Source organism: Bufo bufo, chromosome 6 (genome assembly GCF_905171765.1).
Source record: "Bufo bufo chromosome 6, aBufBuf1.1, whole genome shotgun sequence".
Classification (NCBI taxonomy): Eukaryota; Metazoa; Chordata; class Amphibia; order Anura; family Bufonidae; genus Bufo; species Bufo bufo.
In genome coordinates this window covers 67304144-67330303 of record NC_053394.1, presented here as the reverse complement: position 1 = coordinate 67330303, position 26160 = coordinate 67304144, and the positions used below count along the sequence as shown (strand labels likewise).

General features: G+C 45.2%; 1 protein-coding gene across 1 annotated transcript in view; it reads left to right on the top strand.

The window, feature by feature from the left end:
* The first annotated feature begins 2492 nt into the window (after nucleotides 1-2492).
* Nucleotides 2493-26160, top strand: part of LOC121003770 (solute carrier family 2, facilitated glucose transporter member 9-like) — a 115291-nt gene continuing 91623 nt past the window's right edge. Inside the window, exons 1-3 of the mRNA XM_040435656.1 lie at nucleotides 2493-2710; nucleotides 14831-14929; nucleotides 15918-16078. Of these exons, the coding sequence (XP_040291590.1) occupies nucleotides 2666-2710; nucleotides 14831-14929; nucleotides 15918-16078 (305 nt within the window). The 5' untranslated portion in view covers nucleotides 2493-2665. The remainder of the gene's footprint in view (nucleotides 2711-14830; nucleotides 14930-15917; nucleotides 16079-26160) is intronic.

Below are 26160 nucleotides of genomic sequence, written 5' to 3'. Positions count from 1 at the left end.
ACCCCGTAGACTACCATCATTCTTAAAATGGATGTATGACGGCTGTTGAAAAAACGTCTGTCCCAAGTCTGTTTTTCACTGTTGTGTGAATGTAGCCATAGGGCTCATGCACACAACTGTATGTATTTTGCGGTCCGCAAAAACGGATCCGCAACAAATACGGATGATGTCCGTGTGCATTCCGTATTTTGCGGAACGGAACAGCTGGCCCCTATTAGAACAGTACTATGCTTGTCCGTAATGCGGACAAGAATAGGACATGTTCTATTTTTTTCAGGAACGGAATTGTGGATCCCGAATAAACAGATCCTGAAAAAACTGATGCGGATCCTGGAAATGCGGATTCGCATCCGTTCCAGCCCCATTGAAAGTGAATGGGTCCGCAAATTCCGCAACGAATGCGGACCCAAATTACGGATGTGTGAATGGACCCTTAGACTGCAGGACAGAACATGTTCCTGCACACTGAGCTCACTTCACATGGCTCTCTGATGATTCCCCAGCAGGGGGAGGGGCCTCACAGACACTGCAGGCTGCCAGACTGATGACTCATTCTCTTCACATGAACTAGCACGTAAGAACTCAGTGCTCAGTGTGATGTCATAAGGAGGTGTGGCCGGCCTTCACTCAAACAGCCTAAGCCCGCCCAGCCTTAGCTGCAGAAAACCAGGAAGTGAACAACAGAGTGACTGCAGGGAAGGATGAATAAGCGAGATGAGAATACAAATTTTTATGTGTGTCTGCACTATATCCACAATCTACAATTTCAAATTTTGGCGCCGATTAGATGCGGTTTTGCATCATCCTTCCATTGAAAAGGGTGAAATCCGCGACTAAAACCACAAACATGATTGACATGCTGTAGATTTTGACATCCGCAATGCAGGTCAATATCCGCACAGAAAAAGTCTGCAGAGTGTACATGAGATGTGCAATCTCATACACTTTGGTGGTACTTGGTGTGCAGCGAATCGAGCTTTAAATCATAGATCTGACGTGGATTCGCTCAAAACTTGGTTTAAATGCGGTACGGAGATTCGTCTCCAAAAAAGAGGAACGAATTCCAGCTTCCCAATAAAAACAATAAAAACGATGGTCTTTATTAAACAAGCGATAAAAACTTCCATAGAAAAAACACTTATCTACTCGTTTCGGATTAAACCATTAGACTCCTTAGTCATGAGCAAGGATTCTAACATTTTAATCCGAAACGTGTAGAAAAGTGTTTTTTCTATGGGAGTTTTTATCGCTTGTTTAATAAAGACCATCGTTTTTATTGTTTTTATTGGGAAGCTGGAATTCGTTCCTCTTCTTTGGATTTACCTTTGGTGCCGTGTTCCAAGCAACTCCGTGCCTTCCAAACGATGAGCAGGTAAGTGCTGTGCCTATATTGGGAGATTTGTCTCTGTACAGCCTTCAAGTGTAGGGGAATAACTTCGGACTTTGATTTTTAAACTTGAAAACCAGTTTAAAACTTGAATCCGAAGTCGGCTTTAAATGGGTTTCAAGTTTAAAAATCAAATGCTGAAGTTATTCTAACGAATGTCACCTCGCCGGAGCTCATACATTTTAATGCTGCATGGGAATCCGGGCAGAAAAACTGCATGTAAGCTGTATCCTGTTCAGGTGGCCTAAGGCGACATTCACATGACAGTGAAAAAAAACAAAAAACATCAGTTTAAAAATGTCAAAACAGTTCGTTTTTAATATATATATATATATATATATATTTTTTTTTTACTAATGCCTTTCTGAGAAATGGATGTGAATAACCCCGTAGACTACCATCATTCTTAAAATGGATGTGTGACGTCTGTCCCAAGTCTGTTTTTCACTGTTGTGCGAATGTAGCCATAGGGCTCATTCACACAACTGTATGTATTTTGCGGTCCGTAAAAAATACGGATGACGTCCGTGTGCATTCCGTATTTTGCGGAACGGAACAGCTGGCCCCTAATAGAACAGTACTATGCTTGTCCGTTATGCGGACAATAATAGGACATGTTCTATTTTTTTGCGGAACTGACATATGGACATACGGAAAACGAATGCACACGGAGTAACTTCCATTTTTCTTGCTGGACCCATTAAAATGAATGGTTCCGCATACGGTCTGCAAAAAGAAATGGAACGGACACGGAAAGAAAATATGTTTGTGTGCATGAGCCCTCATTCACACGTCAGTGTTTGGTCAGTGATTGTGAGCAAAAACCAGGAGTGGAATCTCCACCGACATAAGGTATAAGGGAAAGATCTGCACCTGGTTTTGGGTCCCAATCACTGATGGAAATCACTATCACCATAGACTGTGTGAATAAGGAATGAGCGCAGTGTGATGTAACGCACATCAGACGCTCTCACGTGGGGCACTCCCTGCATGAAAGTGTGCAGCCTCCAGCTTAAAGAGAAAGAAAAAAAAAAAAACTTCAGTCTGACAAATTGATTCCTATTTCCTCCTTAAAATAAGGGAAATCATGTGAGTCCAGGCTTTCCAATCTGAGGAGGTGAAGGCTACTCTACGGGCAGCCTCATTCCTCCAGCACATACACTTTTAACAACATCATTTTCTTTTCTTGTTTGGGAATTTTAGCTGAATTTTCATTTTCCTTCCCCCCTACCCCATTCAAAAGTAACTTGCAAGTGAACGACAATTTCTTCATTGTAAATGGATAACTACAAGAAAGATTTCAGAACCAAGCTTATAGCCGAGGTAAGTCCTCCTAATGCCGCTGAGCTGTACTGCCAGTGCTGAGGTGACCCGGTGGGATTAGAACGTGTCGCCCTGCGCTGCGTTCCTCCCTAGTTCTTCCATGTATGGGGCTCACTGCTATATAACGCCATCCTGGGAATGCATGTTTTATGTTCAGGTTTATTTCCCTTTGTATTTCATTTGTATGTGAGTTGACACTCTGTGGGGCATATTTACTAAAGTGTTTGATTCTGTTTTTAGTAAAAAAAAATGTTGTTTTAGACAGTTTTTTATTTTCCTTTTAGTCACATTTACTACTGAAATTGTGCCTGTTTTGGAGGCTTTTGCGCCTTTTTAGATTTTTTTTTTTGACTTAAGGCCTCCTGCACACGAATGTATGTGTTCCGTTACCGTGCATTGGGGACCGCAATTTGTGGTCCCCAATGCACGGAGAACGTTCGTACGGCCTCCGGGACAGATCCAGACCCATTCAACTTGAACGGGTCCGTGATCCGCCCATTCCGCAAAAAGATAGAGCAAGTTCTATCTTTTTGTGGAACCCCACATGTGCTTCCGTAGGGTTCGTTTCCGTGCTTCCGTTCCACATTTCCGGATTTGCGGACCCTTTTAAGTGAATGGGTCCACATCTGTGATGTGGAATGCACACGGAACGGTGCGCGTGTATTGCGGATCCGCATATGCGGTCCGCAATACGGCAACGAGACACCTACGTTCGTGTGCTGGAGGCCTAATTCAGAAGTTTTTTTAACTTTTTGCTACTTTTTCTGACTTATTTATGTAGGTGCACCTTTTTTGCACCTGCATTTGTTTCAAAAACAGTCTAATTTCTACGACACTACAGGTCTGTTTTGAGTAGAGAAGTGTGGCTTTTTTTGGCATTAAAAGGCACACTTCGGGCTCCATGTTTTTTTATTTTTTCGCGGACCGTATGCAGAACCATTCACTTCAATGGGTCCACAAAAAAAACCCGGAAGTTACGCCGTGTGCATTCCATTTCCATATGTCCGTATTTCTGTTCCGCAAAAAAATAGAACATGTCCTATTGTCCGCATTACGGACAAGGATGGTACAGTTCTATGAAGGGCCAGCTGTTCCATTCTGCAAAATACGGAATGCACACAGATGTCATTCGTATTTTTTGTGGATCTGTTTTTTGCGGACTGAAAAGTACATACGGTCGTGTGCATGAGCCCTTACCTGGAGACCTGTGACTTTTTTTTCTGCACAGATGTGACTTTTTTTTTCATGCGCAAATAAAGACCCATGCACACGAATCTGTGCTGCCCCTTCCGTGCATTGGGGACGCAATCCGTGTGGCTGCTGCAGATGGATGCAGACCCATTCAATTTGAGGCGAGAACAGAAAACCACGGAAGCACTCTGTAGTGGTTCCGCGCCTCCGTTCCGCACCTTCTGCATTGCGGACCAGTGCCCGTATATTGCGAACCTGCTGTTTGCGGGCCACAATATGGGAACTGGCCAACAACGGTTGTGTACATGAGCCTTAAATGAGACCATTCTAAGTGAATATGAACCTGTCCTACTGAAAAACAACCACCAGAGGTCAGACTAATAAAAATACGCCAAGTAAGTCCAATTCATGAACTGCTGTACGACTTTTAATAAGAGTTCAGCAAAAGAAAGACAGACGAATGAAATACGGCGGTCTAATTTTATGCTTAAAAAAATGTGACTGCTAGGACTGTTGTGCTTGCATGCTAATTTGTTGCAACATAAGGCCACCTGCACACGTTGCAGAATACATGCAGATTCCCATGCAGAAAAACCGCAGCAGTACCAGTAAAGTGTACTTGATTACAGAAATCTCATGTACACTTCGCGGATATTTTCTGTGCAGAAATTTACCTGCCACGCAGATTTTAAAATCCACAGCATGTCAATTATGTTTGCGTTTTTAGCTGCGGATTCCACACTTTTCAATGGAAGGGTGAGATCTGCGACAGAACGGCATCAAATCTGCACCAAAATCCGCAATTCGAAATTAGATAGGTGCATTGCTACTAGTCTGACCTCTGGTGGTTGTTATTCAGTAGGACAGGTTCATATTCATTTAGGCTGCTCTAATTTATTTGGGCATGAAAAAAATTTACATCTGTATGTAGAAAAGTTGCGTGTCTCCCTGAAAGTGCGACTTTTAATGCAACAAAATAAGTCATGATTCACCACTGAAAACATACGAAGAAAAGTACGGCAGCCCTGGAGTAGAAATTAGACTGTTTTTGTAACGCATTCGGGTGCAAAAAAAATTGCACCTACATAAATAGATTGGAAAAAAAAACTAAAACGCAAAAGTTAGAAAACTTCTGAATTTGTTTAAAAAAATCTAAATAGGAGAATGAGGTCCAAAAGCCTCCAAAACGGGTGCAATTTCAGTAGTAAATGTGACAAAAATAAATAAGACAGACTAACAAGGGCTCATGCGTACGAACGTGTGCCGGCTTTGTTCGTGCTGCTGTCCGCAATGCACGGGCACCGACTATGTGGCTGCCGTCTGCGGACGTGGATCCATTCACTTGAATGGGGTCCGCGATCCAATTTCTGACTGTCTGCACCGCAAAAAATTCGTGCGTGCATATTGCGGACCCGCTGTTTGCAGACCGCAATACGGGCACAGCCTGGCAACGGCTGTGTGCATGAGGCGTAAAAAAGCATTTTTTAGACTAAAAACGGGCACAAACACTTTAGATAATGTGCCCCATTTATGGGCAGCCTAAAGAAGAGAAGCGAAACCTCAATAGGAACAGAGTGGGCCTCATTTATCAAAACTCTTAGTTGCCCATAGCAACCAATCAGAGCTCCCCTTTCATTTCTTATTGTTCTATAGAAAGGTGAGCTCTGATTGGTTGCTATGCCCATAAGACAGTTTTACTGCTTTGATAAATGAGGCTGTTATTCCGTATCTGTGCAATCTTCTACGACTGTCACTGACCAAATAGCAGAGCGCTAAATGTCTCCTCATAGGGTGTGTCCACACAATGTGACCAACAAACATAGGGGGTCATTTATAAAACTGGTAGAACTGGTTTAGTTGCCCATAGCAACCAATCAGATTCCACATTCCATTTTTGACAGCTCCTTTGGAAAATGAAAGGTGAAATCTGATTGGTTGCTCTGGGCAACTAGGCCCCAGCAATTTTTTTTTTTATTCTTGCAGCTAAAAGCCCATTTATTTCTGTGGTCATGTGGTTACACTGTGAAATGGTATTTGACCTCCAAGGCCATTACAAAAGAAAGGCCCTTTATCTGTGACCCCCCCCCCCCCCATCCCCCAACAAATGTATAATCTTTTACTGGAGTGACAAGTACTCCAGTCAGGGGCTGCAGTAGTATTTACTCCAGGAGCACGGACTGCCGGAGACGCATGCCTTGTCATAAATTAGGCGAATCCTCCAGCAGCACTGGGAGGAAACAAAGACCGGCATAAAAAGCTAGTCTTTGTAAATTACCCCTTTTTTTTCAATCTTTTACTAATCTCCAGATAAAGTTTCTAAAACAATTACTTGCAGCATGTGGATGTTGTCAGTGCCATAGTACATCATGCTGTTCCTTAATACCTTGCATGTGATGTGTAACGAGAACGCTCCTAACCCCTTAATAAGAGACTTTCTGGCCAAAAATGTAACAAGGCTTTTCCGGTTTTACATAAATAAAGCTTAATCGCTGTGTAAATGAAATGCTCTACAAATTTGTAATCCACTCTGGGGGTCATTTATCAAAGGACTTGGGAATTTTTTTTTGTCGTAAGTCCCTTTTGATTTTAAGGCATGTGCAACAGATGGGCTAGATGGGGGTGGTGCGGGGCGTGCCGGACCCTGTCCCTGGCATATTTACTTACCGGGGATGGAGTCGTTTTTACGCCAGGCGCATGGACTGTCGTAAGATGCGCCTAATTTATGACCATGCACACACGCCTCGTCCTAAATTAAACAAACCCTCCGGCAGCATAGGGGGTAATCTAAGGACAGCGTAAAAAGCCGGTCTTAATAAATGTGCCCCTCTGTGTCAGTTCACTATTTCCAAGATAGTTGTCCTCCATACTAGATGGCCAGTCCTGCTTTCCACTGCATCTGCTCTGCCAGAGAAAAGCCCTCCAGTGCCCTCTGAATCCAGCATAGCCAGATACTGCCCGCTGCCCACAGACCTCTTTGACTATAACGCGATGCGGCGGAGTCTGGCTGTTACCCGGCATATATGTTGGGATTTGGCTGGGTAAAAATTGTTGCGTGTGTAATGACCCAGAGTGCCATTACCACTTCTGCACCCCGCTACTATCTCCTATGGTTAACCTAATGTCATTCTGTGTATTTATTGCAGGACCTTCACACTGTGCATATCTATTTATTGTAACTGTTGTTTACATGTAATGTGCCTGGTTCAGCATCAGGTGGCAGAAAACACGGCAGAGCTACAGTTAGGTAGAATGGAGCTCTCCATTCCATTTTAACCCCCCTCTATGGAGTGGTGGGCGAGTCCCACTTCTTGCAGGAAGTGTAGGGACCAGTTCAGTTAGTCTAGTTTACCCCCTACTAGGGGAAGGCAGCAGGTGCACGTCCCTGTTGGACATGCCTTGCCCAGGGCAGCTGGAGCTCCTTCAGCTCAGCTGGATATGGAGGCAGAAGCTTGGAGCCTCTGAATCCAGGAAGAAAGTTCCCTGGACTAACCTAGAGCCACACTACAAGAGAGAAGTTGCAGCATCCTGCAGAAGCAGAGATTCCATTTAAGCTTGTCAGCACAGCAGAGCCAGAGAGCGACAGATGTAGCAGATAGGAGTTTGCCTGCGATAGTTAATGCTAAAGCCTGCTTGGAACCAAGACAAAGCCTGAAACTGTTTAAAGAAATGTTTATTAAAAGTAAAGCCGTTATCAACTTCATCACAAGGTCTGGACTCAATTTATTTCTTCATCCCCTTCATCAACAACCCCCCTTTTCATTGCTTCGGAGCCAATGTCTAGGGTCCAGCGTATCGATGTAGGAGCACCGTGACACGTGCACCAACATTAAGGGACATTTAGGCCACCCTACACCACTTTGGCATTCCTCCACCTGGGTGCCATCCACAATATCACCTTGTGCCCTTGTTCCTTCACTGCAACTGACGTCACAAAAACAAGTACTTTTTTTCCTCTTAAAGGGCCTTGGGGGGGGGGGGGGGTGGCACCCGGTCAACGTGCAGGTGGCGCAACTAGCCAGCTATGCTGGATCCAAAGAATTCTTAACGCATGTGTGAAACTAGCCTTATGCATTGATAAAAGGGGTTGTACACCTCTGGGGACCTTTTCTGCAGATCCTCCACCCAACCGTGGCCATACCCATGGTTGGAATCGTACTTACCTGATTTCGGGTTCCAGCACCTTCATTTCTCTCCTTGGACACCTCAGGTCTCCCCTTGGACACCTCCGAAAATTAAAACTGCGCCTGCCCCCCTGCTCTACTGTTAAAGGCATACTGTGATACAGGGGAATATAGAGAGATGAGTACTTCGACAATGGAAGCGCTCATTTCTCATGGCCCTGCCACCGCCCGCTTGTCTCTAGGTCTCGCCATCTGAGGCAGCTGCCTCACCTGGCCTCATTGGAGGTGCACCGCTGAGTGTAACTCCAGACCATGGTAAATCACGACCGTGATTCACTGATGTCTGAATAAGGCCTAAGGCCGCTTTCACACAGTCAGGGCCCTTGCACACGACCGTATGCCCTCCGAGACATACGGTCCGTGAGCGGGCAATTTGTCCTGGAGTGGCATTGATCGGGAGCACACAGCATCTGCAGTGACCATGAACTGGTTCGCTAACGCCACTTTAATGCAGTGGCAGGGTCAGGTGGATAATATATCCTGTATTTGTCGTGACATCAATTGCATTGTGCGCAGGGTACTATCCCAGGGCCCTTCCAAGGTGTTATAACGCACGTCCCAGATAAGGAATGCCAGAGTGGTGTAATGGCCTATAATATCTTTATAGCTTGATGTTGACTATGTCACGGTGTCTCCTACCTGGGTACGGCCGGACTCATGGCTCCTGGCCCACTTGCTATAAATTTGAGTGTAGTGATAGTAGGAGTAATAGAGGAATTTTGCAGAAGAAATGATGTCCAGACCTTTAGATGGAGTTCAAAAATTTCTTTACTTAAAATAACTTGCATCCAAGCGGTATACAGCTTTGGTCTCTCGGTCCCAGCAGGTTTTGGCAATCATTGGCAAGAATGAGTACTTCTGCTTTAAATGTGGAGCTTGCAGGATAAAAACGTCTGCTTGGTAGCTCTGTAATTGTGGCAGGATTAGCTTCTGCATTTATCTGGTACCTTCTGCTGAGGAGGAATTGGCTCCTCCTAGGTCTCTGGACTTATCTCACAGATGGATTCTCAGGGGATGATTTCTTCCTGGAACTCTGGAGGTTGTCCGTAGTTTCTGCCTTTCTCATCCAGCTGAGCTGAGGCTGAAGTTGCTCAAGCTGGATATATGGCCAAGTCTCAATTGAGACTAGGTCCTTGCTGTCTTCCCTATGCAGGGGTTCTCCTGAACGCTATCACACAGCCTTCCCCTAGCAGGGGGGAGGCTACACTGACTCTAACTTCCTTCTATACCCAGACTGCAGGATGTGGGACCAGCCCACCTCCTCCACAGAGGGGGAGCTAAGCTGGAATAAACCACAAACTATACTTACCAATGGATTGCTGTCACCTACTGGTAACCAGGAAAATTACATGAACAATTACATTTAACATGGTTTTGTATGCACATTTGTGGAAGACATAATATAAATTACATCAGATGACAGCATAAAGGCTCTTAGGAGATAGTAGCGGGGTAGAGGCGTGTAGTAACACAACTCTGGGGCGTTACACATCATAGATTACAATTATGCTGTGCACGTCGGGTGGCCTGCAGTGCTATTGTCCTGCACTCAAAATCAGATGTGTCAGATTTAGATGCATATTATACATTACAATGGATGAAATCTGCAGTGAGGTTTTTTGTCAGCAACAAACGGTTATGCTGTAGATTTCATTATCCGCAGAATGTCTACAATCCACTACAGGTCCACCCATAAAAGCCTTTTTCCAACACAAATCTATAACTCAGTTTTATTTCAATTTTTTTATTTCAACCATGTTCACTTGTCAATTGAGGGGATGCCAGCAGTTGGACCCCCCATTGATCCGATATTGATGAGATACACCAGTGAAGGCTAACCTCCGGCACTCAAGCTGTGATGAAACTACGACTCCCAGCATGCTTCATTCATTTCTATGGACTTCTGTGAACAGCCAAACAAGTGTACATCTTGGGAGTCGTAGTTTTGCCACAGCTGGAGTGCGGGAGGTTAGCCATCGCAGAGACAGCCCATCAATAAGTCCCATTACAACAACTTATCCCTTATCAGCAGGATATTGATTGGTGGAGTCTGACTGCTGGGGTCTCTGCTGATCATAAAAATGGGGGCCCATGCTCCCTGTTTGAATTGAGCAGCAGACATACATACATGTCTGCCCCTCCATTAAACAATATGGGACTGCTGGAGATAGCTGAGCACTTGTATTTGGCATCAGCAGCCCCAAAGAGCTGAAAGGAGTGCGCACATGTGTGCCCTCTGCTCCACTTAGACGCGGTCGCACGGCACGATCAGGGCTCCCAGCATTTGGACCTCTGCCATTCAGAGACTTATCCCATATTCTGTGGATGAGGGATAAGTTGGAAAAAACCCTTTCATTCCTGGAATGCTGCTTTTAATGTTGCATTATTTTATTTTATTGGGGGGGATGCTACACAACAAGGGCATTTGTTCCTGCTGGCATACATATCAATAGGCTTGTAAGAAAAGCTGCTTTCCCCACATGACCCATTGTCATCCTATGTAATTCCCAATGGATTAGAGTAAAGGTCTGTATTACACCAACAGATTATCTAACCAATATCTGTCCAATCAGACAAATAGTTGTTGTGTATAACAAATGATCTGTGCGGCCATCTGACCAATGATTGGTCAGAAAATCTCTCAAATAATCTGTTGGCGTAATACAGCCCTAATACACTATAAAGGGGAATACAGTAAAAGAATGTATCTGCACAGGGTCACACCTGGTTATCCGATGTATAAGGAGCTCCAGTTAAATGAAAAGGGCTGTTTTGTAGTTCCTTGTGCAGTACCCCAGAGGAGAACTGCAAAGGATTAATTATTGTTAAGAGTGAATTTAATGTTGCTGAATTAAATGTTGCGATTTATTGTTATAGCACTATGTGTACTTAATAGCAATGTATGAGCAATAGATAGTTAACACTGGCAGATTTAGTTAGGTTACCAGGGTGATGGACCAGGTCCGCCTTCCCTTTTTATTTTTTTGTTAGTGAAGTATTAGCAGAGCTATAGACAAGACGTACACATGCAAGCTCCTGCATACTAGGTCTAAGTCTAGAGAACCTCTCTCTCTGAGAATGCAGCTGCCAAATAAGTAACGTTGTCCAGGGCTGGTGCAAGGATTTTTGCCACCCTAGGCAAAAGTTTATTTTGCCGCCCCTTGACTCCGCCCATTGACCACACACCCCTTTCCCATCCCTTTTCCCGCCCCTTTTTCAGCCACCTATTGCATGCAACATTTAACTATGGTCGTGTACCCTGTGCCAGTCTGACTATGGTCATGTGTATATATAATATCCAGCCATTGTCTGCCACCTAGTACCATCCCAGTGATGCCAATCACTCTGCGCTGTTCAGCAGGTTGGCACACCAAACACGAGCAGTGCAACCTATTCACTGCCAGGCGCCATTCAGCCACTGTCTGAAATCCTGTGCCACCAGGGCAACATAAAACAGTATGCTGCCTTGTGCCCTCTGCCAGTCTGGCACTGTCCTGCACCCTGTACCATTCATAAGCCCTTTAGACAGTCTGTGCCACCTATTAGGCTCCATGTGCCACTGCTGGGCACCCTGTGACAGTCAGAATCTATGGCCCCTAGTCAAGCAGCAGGTGTGCCCTGACCCCTGTACACAAGTGTGTGCCACCCTGCTGCCAGTCACTGTCCTGCAGCCTCTGACACCCCTGAAAGCAGTGTAGCCAGTTACTTAAAAAAAAAAGTTAAGTAGCAGTCCGGTATTTAAAAAAACAAACAAAAAAAAAACAACACTTTCAGAAAAGTTTCTCCTTTGATTCAAACTCACAACCTTTACACATCAGAGGCAAGGCATTTACCCTCACAGCCATGAAAGCTGTATTACTAGTTGGTTAAAAAAAATATATATATAAGACTTCTACTGTAGGTAACTTTGATACTTAGTGTACATCCATACACATGACAGCTGCCCCAGTACACTGTGTATGGATGTAGCAGAGCTGGGTATGTTGTGGCAGCTGACATGTGTATGGATGTACACTAGGTATCAAAGTTACCTACAGTAGAAGTTATATATATACAGGGAGTGCAGAATTATTAGGCAAGTTGTATTTTTGAGGATTAATTTTATTATTGAACAACAACCATGTTCTCAATGAACCCAAAAAACTCATTAATATCAAAGCTGAATATTTTTGGAAGTAGTTTTTAGTTTGTTTTTAGTTTTAGCTATTTTAGGGGGATATATGTGTGTGCAGGTGACTATTACTGTGCATAATTATTAGGCAACTTAACAAAAAACTAATATATACCCATTTCAATTATTTATTTTTACCAGTGAAACCAATATAACATCTCAACATTCACAAATCTGACATTCAAAAACAAAACAAAAACAAATCAGTGACCAATATAGCCACCTTTCTTTGCAAGGACACTCAAAAGCCTGCCATCCATGGATTCTGTCAGTGTTTGGATCTGTTCACCATCAACATTGCGTGCAGCAGCAACCACAGCCTCCCAGACACTGTTCAGAGAGGTGTACTGTTTTCCCTCCTTGTAAATATCACATTTAATGATGGACCACAGGTTCTCAATGGGGTTCAGATCAGGTGAACAAGGAGGCCATGTCATTAGATTTTCTTCTTTTATACCCTTTCTTGCCAGCCACGCTGTGGAGTACTTGGACGCGTGTGATGGAGCATTGTCCTGCATGAAAATCATGTTTTTCTTGAAGGATGCAGACTTCTTCCTGTACCACTGCTTGAAGAAGGTGTCTTCCAGAAACTGGCAGTAGGACTGGGAGTTGCGCTTGACTCCATCCTCAACCCGAAAAGGCCCCACAAGCTCATCTTTGATGATACCAGCCCAAACCAGTACTCCACCTCCACCTTGCTGGCGTCTGAGTCGGACTGGAGCTCTCTGCCCTTTACCAATCCAGCCACGGGCCCATCCATCTGGCCCATCAAGACTCACTCTCATTTCATCAGTCCATAAAACCTTAGAAAAATCAGTCATGACGTTTCAGCTTGTGTGTCTTGTTCAGTGGTGGTCGTCTTTCAGCCTTTCTTACCTTGGCCATGTCTCTGAGTATTGCACACCTTGTGCTTTTGGGCACTCCAGTGATGTTGTAGCTCTGAAATATGGCCAAACTGGTGGCAAGTGGCATCTTGGCAGCTGCACGCTTGACTTTTCTCAGTTCATGGGCAGTTATTTTGCACCTTGGTTTTTCCACACGCTTATTGCGACCCTGTTGACTATTTTGAATGAAACGCTTGATTGTTCGATGATCACGCTTCAGAAGCTTTGCAATTTTAAGAGTGCTGCATCCCTCTGCAAGATATCTCACTATTTTTGACTTTTCTGAGCCTGTCAAGTCCTTCTTTTGACCCATTTTGCCAAAGGAAAGGAAGTTGCCTAATAATTATGCACACCTAATATAGGGTGTTGATGTCATTAGACCACACCCCTTCTCATTACAGAGATGCACATCACCTAATATGCTTAATTGGTAGTAGGCTTTCGAGCCTATACAGCTTGGAGTAAGACAACATGCATAAAGAGGATGATGTGGTCAAAATACTCATTTGCCTAATAATTCTGCACGCAGTGTATATATATATTTTTTTTAAGCAATTGGTAATACAGCTTTCATGGCTGTGAGGGTAAATGCCTTGCCTCTGATGTGTAAAAGTCGTGAGTTCGAATCCCAGGAGAAACTTTTCTAAAAGAAAGCTTATATGAGATTTAAATACACCAGGGTCTCGTAGCTGTGTCTCAGCTGCGTGCTGCTCTCTCTGCCCGAAGTGAACTCATCGGAGCGCATCGGCCTGCAAGTACAGGAACAGAAGGAGATGAGATGATGACAAGTAGGGGGCTTCAATGTTAATTTAATGTTATAGTACATGCATCGCGCAGAAATACCCTCCTGTGGTGCCCCCAACATTATAACTCCTGGGGACACTATAATGGTGGATAAGTACTACACGGGGGCTTTTATAAATATTATAGAGAGCCTTATTACTGCTGGGTGGCCATTATTACTGCTGGGTGGCCATTATTATTAGGCACAATATGGAGGACACTATCACTAACAGGCACTCTTGGGGTATCATTATTGGGGGCATTGTATTCCCTCTGGGAGGGAATTATTGCTATAAGTAGGACTTTTATATTACTATAGGTGGACTAATCTGTATAGTATTTAGGGGCATTGGGGAGCACAGTAGGCACAGTATTCTGGGCATCACCAGGACAATACGATTGGGTTAGCAGGGTTGGGAGGATGATGATATTAGAAAAGTGAGGAACCTAAGATGACTGTTAGGTAAACTCAGCAGAGACTAGATGCGGTTGAAAGAAGTTGTCTGGCCGGAATGGAGAAGATGGGGAAAGAAAACGTCTACTTTAGAGGAGACATCACCTGGGAGGTACTGTATGTGAGGGGTATATAGTGCTGTAGGTTTTAGTGTCCATGCAGCAAGTAAAATATGTCTTTAGTCCTAGTGCAAGCTTGTGTGTGTGTGTGTGTGTTTGTGTGTTTAGGGCAGATACTTTGAGAATATGGCACATATGTATTGGGGCTTGGGTCCCAGATCTTTTGAGACCCTAGCAACGCCCCTGGTTTATTTTTTATTTATTTTTGCCAAAAATCCTGGGAGAGGAAATAGGATAATATTTTATTTGTTAAAAAAAAGTCTCTCTCTCTGCTGGTGACTACTCCTATATATGATCTGTCTATACCTTTTATGTATTACTTTTGTATTTTTTATAGCACATGACATTTCCTTTGCTGGCTGTCTCCCTGCTCTCCTCATTCGGGTCCTCCATGCTTTATGGTTACAATTTAGCAGTTGTGAACTCTCCATCAGAGGTAAGAAAAAAAGATGAAAGGGTTTGTTTAACCCCTTGAATTGTTTTGTCATGTGATGTGCAAATTTATTCCAAAATCGAGGCCACGTTGGTAAATCTGGGTCATTTATATTATATTGAGTTCAATATAAACCAGTATGCTCCAAAGCTCCCTCTAGTGATGACTACTGACATTGGAGCCCTATATCATGGAAATCTAACCCCGATTGCCATGAAGATATAACAAGAATGAAATGTTGCAGAATTTTGGACCTATTGTAAATAACCAAACATTAATGTGTTGTTGTTTTTTTTCAATAGTGGACATTAACTTTTACAACATTTAAAGGGGTTATCCCCCAGAATGACAACATATCGCCTATGAGCAGGATAGATGAGTGTCCCACCACTGGGACTCACACCGATCTCCAAATGTGGATCTCCTTGCAGTGAGGATGAGCTTGAATGGAGCAGTGGTTTAGCATGCATGCTGGCCATCTTTGTTAGTCCAATAGACCTTCAGTGGAGAGGCAGCATGCATGCTTGACTACTGCTCCATTCGTGCTCCTCCTCGCAGCTGGCATACAGTGAGAAGAAATGGGGGGGAGGTGATAAATGTCAATTCTGGGATACACTAAGATTCCAAGAAAAAACTATTTCCTTGCTCAGTCTTCTCTTCTTTTTACATTGCCTGAACTTAGCATGCCCCCCATTCAGGATACACGTTTATTCTGGTGTGACCTCTGAACTTTGGAGTCATGTGGATGAACTTAGTGGTCAGATCAGCAGTTTCCTGATCATACGGCTGACTCATGTGTTCACATTGCTTATTGTCATGTGTATTACATGTGTCATAGTAAAGAACTAATGTCTAGCAGATCATTATTTGCATTATTTATAACTTTCGTATGTTATTTTCATCTAATCTAATTTGCTTTTAGGCCTTGACGATTCTAAGCATTTTGGAGATTAATTAGATTTTCCTACATTAACTGATCATTATTTTCCAGCACATTAAAACCTTCTACAATGCCACCTGGATCCAGAGATATGGAGAGCCACTTACATCAAGCCCATTGACCATTTTATATTCCTTGACGGTGTCTGTATTTGCACTTGGGGGGATGTTGGGGTCCCTGTTTGTCGGTGTTCTGGTCTCCAGATTTGGAAGGTAAGATTCCCCCCTCCCCCATCATGTTTCCTCATGTCTTTTTCGGAGAGGTTAAATTAGAATACATCCACAGAAAAAATCTGCATGTTTAACAGATTTCAGCTCATGCATTGCAAAGAAATGAAATCTGCGTAAAATGTCAGTTTCTTTTTCTTTCTTTTTTTTTTTTCCTGTAGATTTGTGAAAATCTCATCTACTTTGATGCTGCTGTAATACCCTGCAGATTTTACACTTGCAAATTCTGGCAGAAAATCCAAAGTGTGTCCATTACGTGTTAACGCACAAGATGTGCAAAACTTAATGCAGGACCTTATGGGGCAATGGATAATGGAGCAATTTTTCCTTTTGTTTCTCAGTGTCAGGGTAAATTCATACCAGACAGATTTATGGTGCAGATTGCACACTTCAAATGTGCATCAAATTTCAGTAAAATATATGTGGATGTGCAGCGAGTCCCGGAGGAGCCGGTGCAGAGGATGGGAATGGTAGTGTCACGATTAGTGTGGGGAAAAAAATCCACACTAAACACAGGAGGGAAGGGGAACAGTAACTTGGCCTGGAAACTAGGGAAGGAACCGGTCACCTCCTAAACAACCTTAATCCGGGCCCTAACTACCTATCAATATGAATAGACCTTGAAGGTAGGAATATTCATATGATGTATACCTAGGCCCTTATATCCCTATAATGCCCTGGAATGAGGTTGGGACCAGAGACAACCCATTCCTCCCCAGATGGACGAATGGAAGTCTCAAGCCCAGATACAAACAGGGAATATAACAAACACAAAACAATAAGAAAAGACAAGGCTTATCTGAAAGTAAGAAACTGGCAACTCCAGAAGCACCACAGAGTACAACCGACCAGCTAGTTAGAAGGCGGGAAGAAAATCTATAAACCGCACCTCCAAGAGTGAGAAGCGGCTACTTATGGGAAAAGTAAATTACCAACAAGCAACACCTGAAGCAAGGGGTGTGGCATTCACCAAAATACAGACACAAAAAGATCCACAGTGAGCTTGTCAATTTAACCCACGAGTTGCCGGTCTCTCCGATCTCCTGGTACCTGGCACGGGAACATCCGTGACAGGTGGTGGCCTGATGAGATGTTGTGTCTTTCTCAGGCCATTGCTCCCTGGGGATCTTTGCAGTGGAAATATAGTTTGAAGACTGAAGCCAGCTTCATCGTCGTCACTGGGCATGCGCCGAGCCCAGTGACTTCCGATGCTCGCTCTTCCCTCAGTCTCCAGCAAATCGCACTGGCGCAGCCCTCAGTGGGTACTGCGTCTGCGCCAGACTTCGCTCGGCCGTCAGGGAGGGGGAGGAGAGGGATGAGACGCTGTGGGCGGTTAGGGATTCTGGAGGAAGGCGTTTTGGGCACTGTAAGAGGGGCGTTACTGGGCACACAAAGGGGAACATAACGCCCCTCTGGGCACCTTCAGGTTTAATTTGCTTAATTATAAAAGTCGTTTTTCTGCAAAACTACTGGACGGATTACAATATAGAACAGCACAACCGATTCAAGGTAAGCTGTGGAGCATGACTGGTTTAAAATCTGAATTTGTGTTATGAGAGGTGACAGAATCCCTTTAAGGATTTACTTGGAGATCAATAAAGCTGATCTATCTGAAGAATCTCCGTCAGTAGCAGGAGCTCTGATGTGTGCTTCCTCTCCTCTCTGAGGCTGCTCTAGAACTTCTCCTCTTCGCAGATCCAGGTTGGTTGAACACTTATGCCTGGTTGGTTGAACACTTATGCGTCCATGCTGGGTCAGCTGACAGTCTTTGGGTCTATGCCTGTCTGGCTGCCTTTTGAGCCTTTGCCTGTCTGTCTGTCTGTCTGGCTGCCTTTTGAGCCTTTGCCTGTCTGTCTGTCTGGCTGCCTTTTGAGCCTTTGCCTGTCTGGCTGCCTTTTGAGCCTTTGCCTGTCTGGCTGGCTGGCTGCCTTTTGAGCCTTTGCCTGTCTGGCTGGCTGGCTGCCTTTTGAGCCTTTGCCTGTCTGGCTGGCTGGTTACCACTTTGGGTCCATGCCTACAAAATGATGGCTGCCTGGGCCTTTCTGGATCACTGCCTTGAGCCTTTGTTAATTAAAAAAAAAAAAAAGTCAGTCTTTGTGGCAGGGTGACTATTTTCATGGCCTCGTGTTCCTATGGACCTGATTGCTTCTATGTTATGCTTGCCTGGGATTACTGCTCCTCCAGCTTTGCATTGTAGCTGGCTGCTTCTGCTGCTGGGCTTATCTAGTGCAGCTGTGTTTATTCAGCTGCTTACTTTGCATGGGCCGTGTCTGCATGCTTGGCGCTCTGTCTGCATGGTTGGCGTCTTTGGTCGCTATGTCTTGATAACTGAAGGTTCTTTTCCTATCGCCCATGACAGCACCACAGGAGAGAGGAGGATCCGCCCCACAGAGACAGGAAACCTGCAGAATAAAACGGGCGGGCATACTCCTCCTCTTCAGTGTGGTTTCCTGTCTCTGGTGGGAAGCCTGCAGCATGGATGCAACAAGATCCCTCTCTCTGGTGGCGCTCCGCTACTGACCTGCGGTCCCTGGAAGTTGGCGGCATCGAGGTGCGCTGAGGGCCGAGCAGAGGCACAGCTGAACTCCGGAGGGGGTACTCAGTGTGCTGGAGCTGGGGAAAGCCGGCACCTCCATGGAGGTGCCGCGAAGATTGAACGCCGGCCACCAGGGGGAGGAAGAGAAGCGGCTTCGGCAGTGAGTGCCGGATAGCGCTCCTGTAGTCATGTGACCGGCGAAGGCGGTGACGTCATCTGCCTGCGCCCTAGGAGAAGGAGCACTATTGTCGTTGCCGGTGTCTGTTTACGACCTGGCTGAGCTGCCTGCAATGGAGGAAGACAAGCCCTCTGAGGAGCCTGCTGTCCCTCTGCTCCAGTACCTCTGAAGGGGTGAGTGTGGGTCTTATGACCTAGATACTCTTATACTGATAGGCATTACTGTTTATTTACAGGTTAAGCCTAGGAAAGTGGTGGCCAAAAGAATAATAGAGAATGTGTTTTGTGTAAAGTGGGGTTTCCCTCCGGCGGGAAAAAATGTGCCAGACCTGTATAGACAAAATGGTGGCAGAAGAATCTCCTTCCTTTTATAAATGTCTACAGGCTGTGGTTCGGTCAGAGGTTAACTCCTCCTTAAACCGCTAAAAGGAACAGTGGCCTTTCGTTCTACTATAGAGGGAGGCATCAACTTCATCTTTTAGGCCCAGTATAGCCTCCACCTGTACTGCCCGTTCCTTAATTGTTTGGCTGTCTGAATTAGAAACGAGATTCTGGCCTCCCTCCCTTAAAAAAAAAAAAAAAAAAAAAAGCAGCTGACTTTTTGGCGGATGCGTCTACTGACTCGCTCAGACTAGCCGCTAAGTCAGCAGCCCTATCCAATTCGGCTCGGTGAGCACTGTGGATAAAAAATTGGAGTGTCGATACTGCCTCCAAGACAAAGCTCTGCGGAGTTCCGTGTGAGGGGGAGTACCTCTTTGGTCCTAGTTTAGATGACCTCCTGCATAAGGCGGCTGTCAAAAAGAGAAAGTTTCCCGGATTTCAGAGCTCTTTCCCCAGTAAAAGCAGGTTTAGTCGCTCCTTTCGTCCCTTTAAGGGAAACCAGGAACAAGATAGAAAACCTAGAGAAGACCGGTTTAGGGGTCAAAGGAAGAGCAGGATTTTTTTCTTTAGCCAGCCCTCCTCGGATAAAAAAAAGTCAGGCCAACAATGACGCCAGCACTCCGGTAGGGGGCAGACTGAAGGATTGCGCATTAGAATGGAGGAAGATTTCCTTGAGCCCTTGGGTACTCGATACCATATCCAGAGGCCTTTATCTGGAATTCCTTCAGTCTCCTCCTGCTAGATTCTTACCCACCGTAGTTCCTTGTTCCATGCAAGGAAGATCCATCAGGGAAAAAGAGGTGTTAAAATTAGTAGAGAAATCCGTTTAAATCCCGGTATTGGAAGAGGAAAGAGGAAAAGGGTTCTATTCACCGCTTTTTCTGGTCAAAAAACAGACGGTTCCTGGAGAACCATTATAAATCTAAAGAGATCCCGTCCACTAAGAAACAGGTGTTCCTGGGCTTAATTTTGGACTCTTCTCTCCAGAGATGTTTTTTGCCCATAGAGAAGATACAGACCGTTCAAAGCAAGATTACAAGTCTAACCCAAAGACCGGTGACCTCCATAAGGAAGGCAATGTCAGTCCTGGGCTCCCTCACGTCCTGTATTCCAGCAGTAAGGTGGGCACAATTTCATTCCAGGGCCTTACAGTGGGAGATTCTAGCCAGTTGGGAGAAGAGCAAATCACTGGACGCCAGTTTGGAAGTCTCTTCCCAGACTATCCAGGAACTAGCCTGGTGGCTAGAAAAAGAAAATCTCACAAAGGCGGCCCCGTGGAAGATCGAAAATTTGGTTGCCTGACTACGGACGCAAGTCCTTGGGGGTGGGGGGCCCACATTCAAGGTTCTTCCTGTCAGGGCCGTTGGAATTCCCTTCAGAGAATTCAATCCTCAGATCTAAAGGAACTTATGGCGGTAGGCTTGGCTATGAGGAATTCACTTTCAAAAATAAAAGGAAGGAATTTAAGAATTCTTTCAGACAACAGGACGGTAGTATCCTATTTAAATAAACAAGGAGGAACGAGATGCAGAGCCAAAAAAATAAAAGGAGAAAAAAAAAATAATCTGGGCAGTATCAGAGATCCGGGTTATCCTGAACAGGTTAGGGTAGATGATAAACGAGGAGAAGTCAAGACCCCGTCCATCGAGGAGGCAGACCTTCTTAGGCCTAATACTGGACTCTTCTCCAGAAAACCTTCTTACCTACAAGCAAGGTAGTAGTTGTCCAGAACAAGATCCGAAATCTAACCCGGAGACCGGTTACTTCAGTAAGGACAGCAATGTCGGTCCTCGGCTCCCTCACATCCTGTATTCCGGGAGTAAGGTGGGCTCAGCAGCACTCCAGAGCTTTACAGTGGGAAATCCTGTCTGCTTGGAAGGAAAGCCGGTCCTTAAATGCAAAAATGGAGGTCTCAGTCCAAACCTTACAGAAGCTATCATGGTGGCTGGATACGGAAAATCTCGTCCAGGGGATCCCGTGGAAAACGGGCGGATTAGTGTGCCTGACTACAGATGCAAGCCCTTGGGGGTGGGGTGCCCACATTCAAGGAACTTCCTTCCAGGGTCGTTGGGACCCCCTACAAAAAGTAGAGTCCTCCAACCTGAAAGAATTGATGGCAGTCGGCCTTGCGATGAGGGCCTCCCTTCCAAAGATAAAAGGGAAGGACCTAAGGATCCTTTCGGACAACAGGACTGTAGTCTCCTATTTGAACAGGCAGGGAGGGACAAGATGCAGGGCTCTTATGGAGGAAGCTTATGTCACTCTGAGTCTGGCAGAAAGGGTATGCACCTCGATTTCAGCAGTCCACATCAGAGGGGTAGAGAACAGACAGGCGGATTTTCTGAGCCGTCATACCCTGTCCCAGGGGGAATGGTCCCTAGACCCCATGGTTTTCCAGAGGATAGTAGATCTTTGGGGGTTCCCCGAAATCGACTTATTTGCCACGTATTCAAACAAGAGGGTGGCCAAATTCTATTCCCTAAGCAGAGCGGGATCCCCCTGTGGGATAGACGCCCTGACACAGGAGTGGAATTTCCGCCTGGCTTATGCTCTTCCCCTGATTCCCCGAGTTTTACGGAAAATCAGGGAGGAGCGGGCCACAGTGATCCTGATTGCGCCCTTCTGGCTCAGGAGGTCCTGGTTCTCGGGACTCCGAACCATGACGATTGCCGATCCCTGGGTACTTCTGACGGTCCGGGGCCTTCTGAGCCAGGGACCTGTGAGACATCCAGCTGTAGACAGCCTACATTTAACGGCCTGGATTTTGAAAGGTGGTTATTAGAAAAGGAAGGGTTCTCTAATGCCTTGGTTTCTACCCTGCTAAAAAGTAAAAAGGAGGTTACTATAAAGATCTATAGCAGAGTTTGGCACAAGTTCTTAAATTTTGCCCAGATCCAGTTAAGGAGCCTACCTAGGGTTGCTCCCTTGCTTTCTATTCTTGAGTTTCTCCAGATAGGTCTAGAGAAGGGTCTGTCAGTACCCTGAGAGTTCAGGTCTCTGCCCTGTCGATTCTTTTTAATCAGAACATAGCTAGTAGCCCTTGGGTTGCCAGGTTTTTTAGAGCTGTGGAGAGGTCTTCCTTGGTGGTAGTTCCAAAAGCCCCCCCCTGGAGTCTGGAGGGGGTATTAAAAGCTTTGTCTGGGCCCCCCTTTGAGCCCATTGTATTTCAATTAAACACCTTACCTTAAGCTATCCGTTCTGATAGCCTTGACTTCTGCTCGGAGGATTGGTGAGATCCAGGCCATCTCCATCAACCCTCCGTATACCTTGATTTTAGAGGACAAAGTTATCATCCGTCCTGACCCGGCTTTCTTCCAAATTTCGCTACCAAACTCCACCGCTCTCAGGAGATTGTTCTTCCCACTCTCTGTCAAAATCCTTCCTCTGAGGAAGAAGAATCTCTCCACTGTCTGGATGTCAAGAGAGCTCTTTTGGCCTATCTGTCCTCTACCTCTTCCTGGCGGAAATCTTCCTCACTCTTCTTACAGTTTCAAGGGAGAAACAAAGGTTCTGCTGCCTCAAAGAGTTCCATATCTCGGTGGGTCGTGTCAGCCATCTCCTTATCCTACCTTTCATCGGGGTTGTCTCCCCCGGGGGGCCTAAGGGCCCACTCGACCAGGGCGGTGGCTGCTTCCTGGGCTGAGAGGTCTTCTGTTCCAATGGAGAAAATTTGTGAGGCAGCGACCTGGTCTTCCCCTTTGACCTTTTTTAGGCACTATAGGTTGGACTTGAACTCTTCTGGTGATCCTTCCTTTGGTAAAGGGGTTCTTCTTTCTACTTCCCACCCTTATGGATTACTCTAGTAAATCTCCGGTGGTGCTGTCATGGTGCGATAGGAAAAAATGGTATTACTTACCGGTAATTTGATTTTACAGAGCCCATGACAGCACCCTGGGTTTCCCTCCCTGGTGGTTCTTTATTACACGGGTGTTGCAAAGAAAATAAATAATATATGTTCCCTGTATACAAATTGCATGTCTAATTCATGTGGCGGCCTTCCTCCGATACTTGGAAAACTCACTGAAGAGGAGGAGTATGCCCGCCCGTTTTATTCTGCAGGTTTCCTGTCTCTGTGGGGCGGATCCTCCTCTCTCCAGTGGTGCTGTCATGGGCTCTGTAAAATCAAATTACCGGTAAGTAATACCATTTTTCAACAGCATCTGGAGGACTGTACCTGGCTCTGAGCGGGTGTCTGTGACCAGCTGTGCCTGAGATGCAACCATGTCTTGGTGGCGGTCTACCTTGATGGCTATGCCTGCATGGTGAACTGGTTCTGTGGCTATGCCTGATTGACAGTTTGTAGTTTAATGATCTACAATAAGCCTAGTACACCAATGAAGCCCTATAATGTTCCTAGTGGAGAATGAGAAGATGGGCTGGACCAGATGGTTTAGAGTCCTATAAGTCTCCTAGTTGGGAGTGAAGATATGGGCTAGACCATATTGTTTGGACGGCCTACAGGACATATGGCGTACCAAGAAAGCCCTATATGGCTCCTGGTTGGGAGTAATATGATGGGCTGGTCCTTTTATTCTGGATGGCCTACAGGAGGTATGGCTCACCAGCAAAACCCAATAAATACTTGCTGCCGATCTAAAACTTCCCAGGGAGTCCCTGGAGGGTCGGCGATTGTCTGCTGGGGTCCTTGGTGCGGTAGTTTCTGGCGGTGGGGACCCTAGGAGGTCTGAAGGGTCTATGGAGCTCTTTGGACCTCTTGCAGCAGATCCGTGAGCTCCTCCAGATAAGGGATTTGGAGATTTTGGCATCTGAAGTTCTTCTGGTCCTCCAGTGGATCTTGGATCACTGGGTGGGGAGCGTGCCGGGTGCGTTCCCCGCTACGCGCTCCCTGAAGATTCAACAGTGCAGGTGGAGTGCCTTGGAAGGACCTCGCCTGGGGAACTTTTGGTGAGTCAGGAAGAAAAGCAGAAATATAATCTGCACCAAAGGAATCGGTGTTAAGCAATCATCTTCAGTTTGATCATTCTGCATCAAGATAAGTACTTCTCTAAGATGTTTTGTTAAATCTGTTATGATTTTTTGTTAACACTTGATAAGAAACCCATATACTGTAAGATTTTTTTTTTTTAAAAGATTATCCTGGGTTTAACGTATAATGTTGAAATTCCTAGGTTAGGATGTTTATTATTCCCACTTTCTTAGTTTGGACCTCTTGTTAGCTTTTGGGGTCTTCATAGCTTAAGATTACTTTACTTTTCAAGCACGTCCCTCCCGAGGGGTGTTTTTTATCTCTGGTATTCAATCTCTCTATGGTGCTGTCATGGGTAAAGTGAAAAATGATACACTGCCTGTCCAAAAAAAAAAGTCACCACCTGGATTTAACTAAGCAAATAGTTATGAGCCTCCTATTGGATAATTACTGCATGGGCGATTATCTTTCAGCTGGCAACAAGTTATTTAACCCCAACTGGTGCAATGAGTTGCTTCTCATTTCTTAAACAACCTTGTTGAAAGACACATCTCGTGGTCGTGGAAAAGATGTTAGTCTGTTTGAGAAGGGTCAAATCATTGGCATGCATCAAGCAGAGAAAACATCTAAGGAGATTGCAGAAACTACTAAAATTGGGTTAAGAAATGTCCAACGCATTATTAAAAACTGGAAGGATAGTGGGGACCCATCGTATTCGAGGAAGAAATGTGGCGGGGGGAAAAAAATCCTGAATGATCGTGATCGGCGATCACATAAACGTTTGGTAAAATCAAATCGAAGAAAAACAGTAGAACTCGGGGCTATGTTTAATAGTGTAAGGCTACTTTCACACTAGCGTTCGGGGCTCCGCTTGTGAGCTCTGTTTGAAGGATCTCACAAGCGGCCCCGGACGGATCCGTAGAGCCCTAATGCATTCTGAGTGGATGCGGATCAGCTCAGAATGCATCAGGATGGCTCCGCTTGGCCTCCGTTCCGCTCAGCAGGCGGACATCCAAACTCAGCTTGCAGCGTTCGGGTGTCCGCCTGTCCATGCGGAGGCAAACGGATCCGTCCAGACTTACAATGTAAGTCAATGGGGACGGATCCGTTTGAAGTTGACACAATATGGCTCAATTTTCAAACGGATCCGTCCCCCATTGACTTTTAATGTAAAGTCAAAACGGATCCGTTGGCATTATCATGAATGCAAACGGATCCGTTCTAAACGGATCTAAGCGTTTGCATTATAGGTGCGGATCCGTCTGTGCAGATACCAGACGGATCCGCACCTAACGCAGGTGTGAAAGTAGCCTAAGTAAGAGCATTTCCACACGCACAATGTCAAGGGAACTCAAGGGATTGGGACTGAACAGCTGTGTAGCCATAAGAAAACCAATAATCAGTGAGGCAAACCTGAAAAAAAGGCTTCAATTTGCTAGGGAGCATAAAGATTGGACTCTGGAGCAATGGAAGAATGTCATGTGGCCTGATGAGTCCAGATTTACCCTGTTCCAGAGTGATGGGCGCATCAGGGTAAGAAGAGAGGCAGATGAAGTGATGCACCCATCATGCCTAGTACCTACTGTACAAGCCTGTGGAAAATAAGCTTCTGCAATGTCACAAGATTTATCGAAACAATTCCACAGCGAATGCGTGCTGTAATCAAAGCTAAAGGCAGTCCAATGAAATATTAGAGTGCGTGATTTTTTTTTTTTTTTTTTTTGGTGGCGACTTTTTTTTATGGACAGGCAGTGTAGTTACACTTACCGGTAATTGGATTTTCCAAAACCCATGACCGCACCCCTCTAATTCCCTTCCTGGTGCTTATAGTTGATGAGAATTGTTTGTCTTTAAGTAAAAAAAAAAGGTTATAAGGAAGAATAAAGTTATAGGAATTCTATTTTGTACGGCTCCTACTGATCTACTCTGGAATCAACACTGAGGAGGAAGTGGGTGTTCCCTTTTTGATTGCTCTGGGGCTTCCTGTCCAGTTGTGGGGCGGATCCATCTCTCTATGGTGCTGTCATGGGTTCTGAAAAATCCAAT